This window comes from Rhagoletis pomonella, unplaced genomic scaffold, assembly GCF_013731165.1.
Source record: "Rhagoletis pomonella isolate Grant_MI unplaced genomic scaffold, Rhpom_1.0 Rhpom_scaffold_24984, whole genome shotgun sequence".
NCBI lineage: Eukaryota > Metazoa > Arthropoda > Insecta > Diptera > Tephritidae > Rhagoletis > Rhagoletis pomonella.
In genome coordinates this window covers 1-1,656 of record NW_023483459.1, presented here as the reverse complement: position 1 = coordinate 1,656, position 1,656 = coordinate 1, and the positions used below count along the sequence as shown (strand labels likewise).

At 33.4% G+C, this 1,656-nt stretch overlaps 1 protein-coding gene across 1 annotated transcript; it reads right to left on the bottom strand.

Annotated features, from left to right (window-relative positions):
• LOC118732684 lies at nucleotides 1-1,635 on the bottom strand (the record flags this gene model as incomplete). The annotated part of the gene is given in 1 exon segment (XM_036461809.1): nucleotides 1-1,635. A coding segment is annotated over 1 exon segment (1,122 nt), but the record flags the coding sequence as incomplete, so codon positions are not given.
• Nucleotides 1,636-1,656: the final 21 nt, after the last annotated feature.

Genomic DNA, 1,656 nt, shown 5'->3' with positions numbered 1-1,656 from the left:
CTCATTATAAGTATTTTCTTTATCGGTCCTGACGTAATAATTCTGAATGACTTTCCTAATTAGGCAAGAGGGGAATTCGTTCTGTTCCAAAATTTGTTGGATTATATTTTTGTTCCTTTTATGAAAATGTTTGTCGCTAATAATGAGAACTCTTCTAATAAAATTGGTTGCGGTGTTTAAAATAGTCTTCCTCTCATGTTTCGAATTATAATTAATTAATCTCCCCGACGACGTAGGTTTTGCATACCAGTCAATTTTTAATCGGTTGTTCTTCCTGATTACTAGGGTGTCCAGATATGGTAGGTTTCCATCTTTTTCTATTTCTATCGTAAATTTTATCGTCTTTTGGTAGCTGTTTAATAAAGTAAGCATTTTGTCTATATCTTCTGTTTTAATTATCGCGAACAAATCATCCACATACTTGGTTAGGAGACGCGGTTTATTAGAACAATCACTTTCAAATTTGGTCAGTAAATCTTCCATTACTATATCAGCTATCACTGGTGAAGCTGGGGAGCCCATAGGCATTCCTGACAATTGCTCAAATAGTTTGCCATTATATTTAAAATATCGATTGTCTTTTATGCAAAATTTTACCATACTTAAGAATAAATCCTTAGACAAATTTGTATGCTCTTTAATATCATTCCACTTCGAGGCAATAATATTTATAGCCAAATCCACCGGGATACTTGGGAATAACGAAACAATATCGAACGACACCAAACTTTCGTCATCATATATATAACTATCTTTAATCCTGTTCTTGAAATCAATCGCGTCTTTAACATTGTAATTGGACGATTTTGTAATGTTTCTAAGGATATTGGCAACGTATTTGCACAAATTGTAGGACGGGGACTTGATGGACGAACAAATGGGTCTGAGGGGTATCCCTTCTTTATTAATTTTTGGTAAACCATAGATTCTTGGTGGATTGGCTGTTTTACTAATAAGATTGTTCTTTTCTTTTAAATCAATGGCCTTGTTATTATATAATCTCTCCACTATTTCATTATTTTTGTCTTGTAATTTACTGGTTGGGTCACGTTTCAAAATTCTATAAGTGCAGATGTTGTTGACGATTGACTGCATCTTTGTATCGTACTCAGCCTTGTTCATAACTACGGTTACGTTCCCTTTATCGGCATTAAGAACTAAAAGGTGTTTATTGTTCTTTAAAAATGTTTTTGTGGCATGTACAGTATCGCGAATAAACTTATTTCTCGTTGATTCTGTTCTCTTATTGAGATGGTCACGTATTAGTGTCGTCAAGTTGTTCCTTTCGATTTCTTGTTTTTCTTTATCCTTGATTTTTTGAATGCAGTTTTCCCCATCTGCTATAAATTGAAATAATGGAAATTCTTTATTACTTGTTGGTAAGGCAAATTTAGGACCAAGAGAAAGAAGCCACTGAATGTCATTAGGAATTTGCGTAGTTGACGTGTTGCAGAACCACCCTGGTACACCCTTTATGTTTAAAAGTTGTTTTTGTTTGTCTTTTAGTTTTTCGTATTTGTTTGTTTGTGTCTTCTTAATATCTGCAGCAAGTTTTTGTGTTAGTAGATTTTCACTTTCAAAAAATGTTGTGGAGTCAAGTGTGTTTAGATGTTGATTTATTTGCGTCTTTAGGATATTTACCTCCTTTTCCTTTTT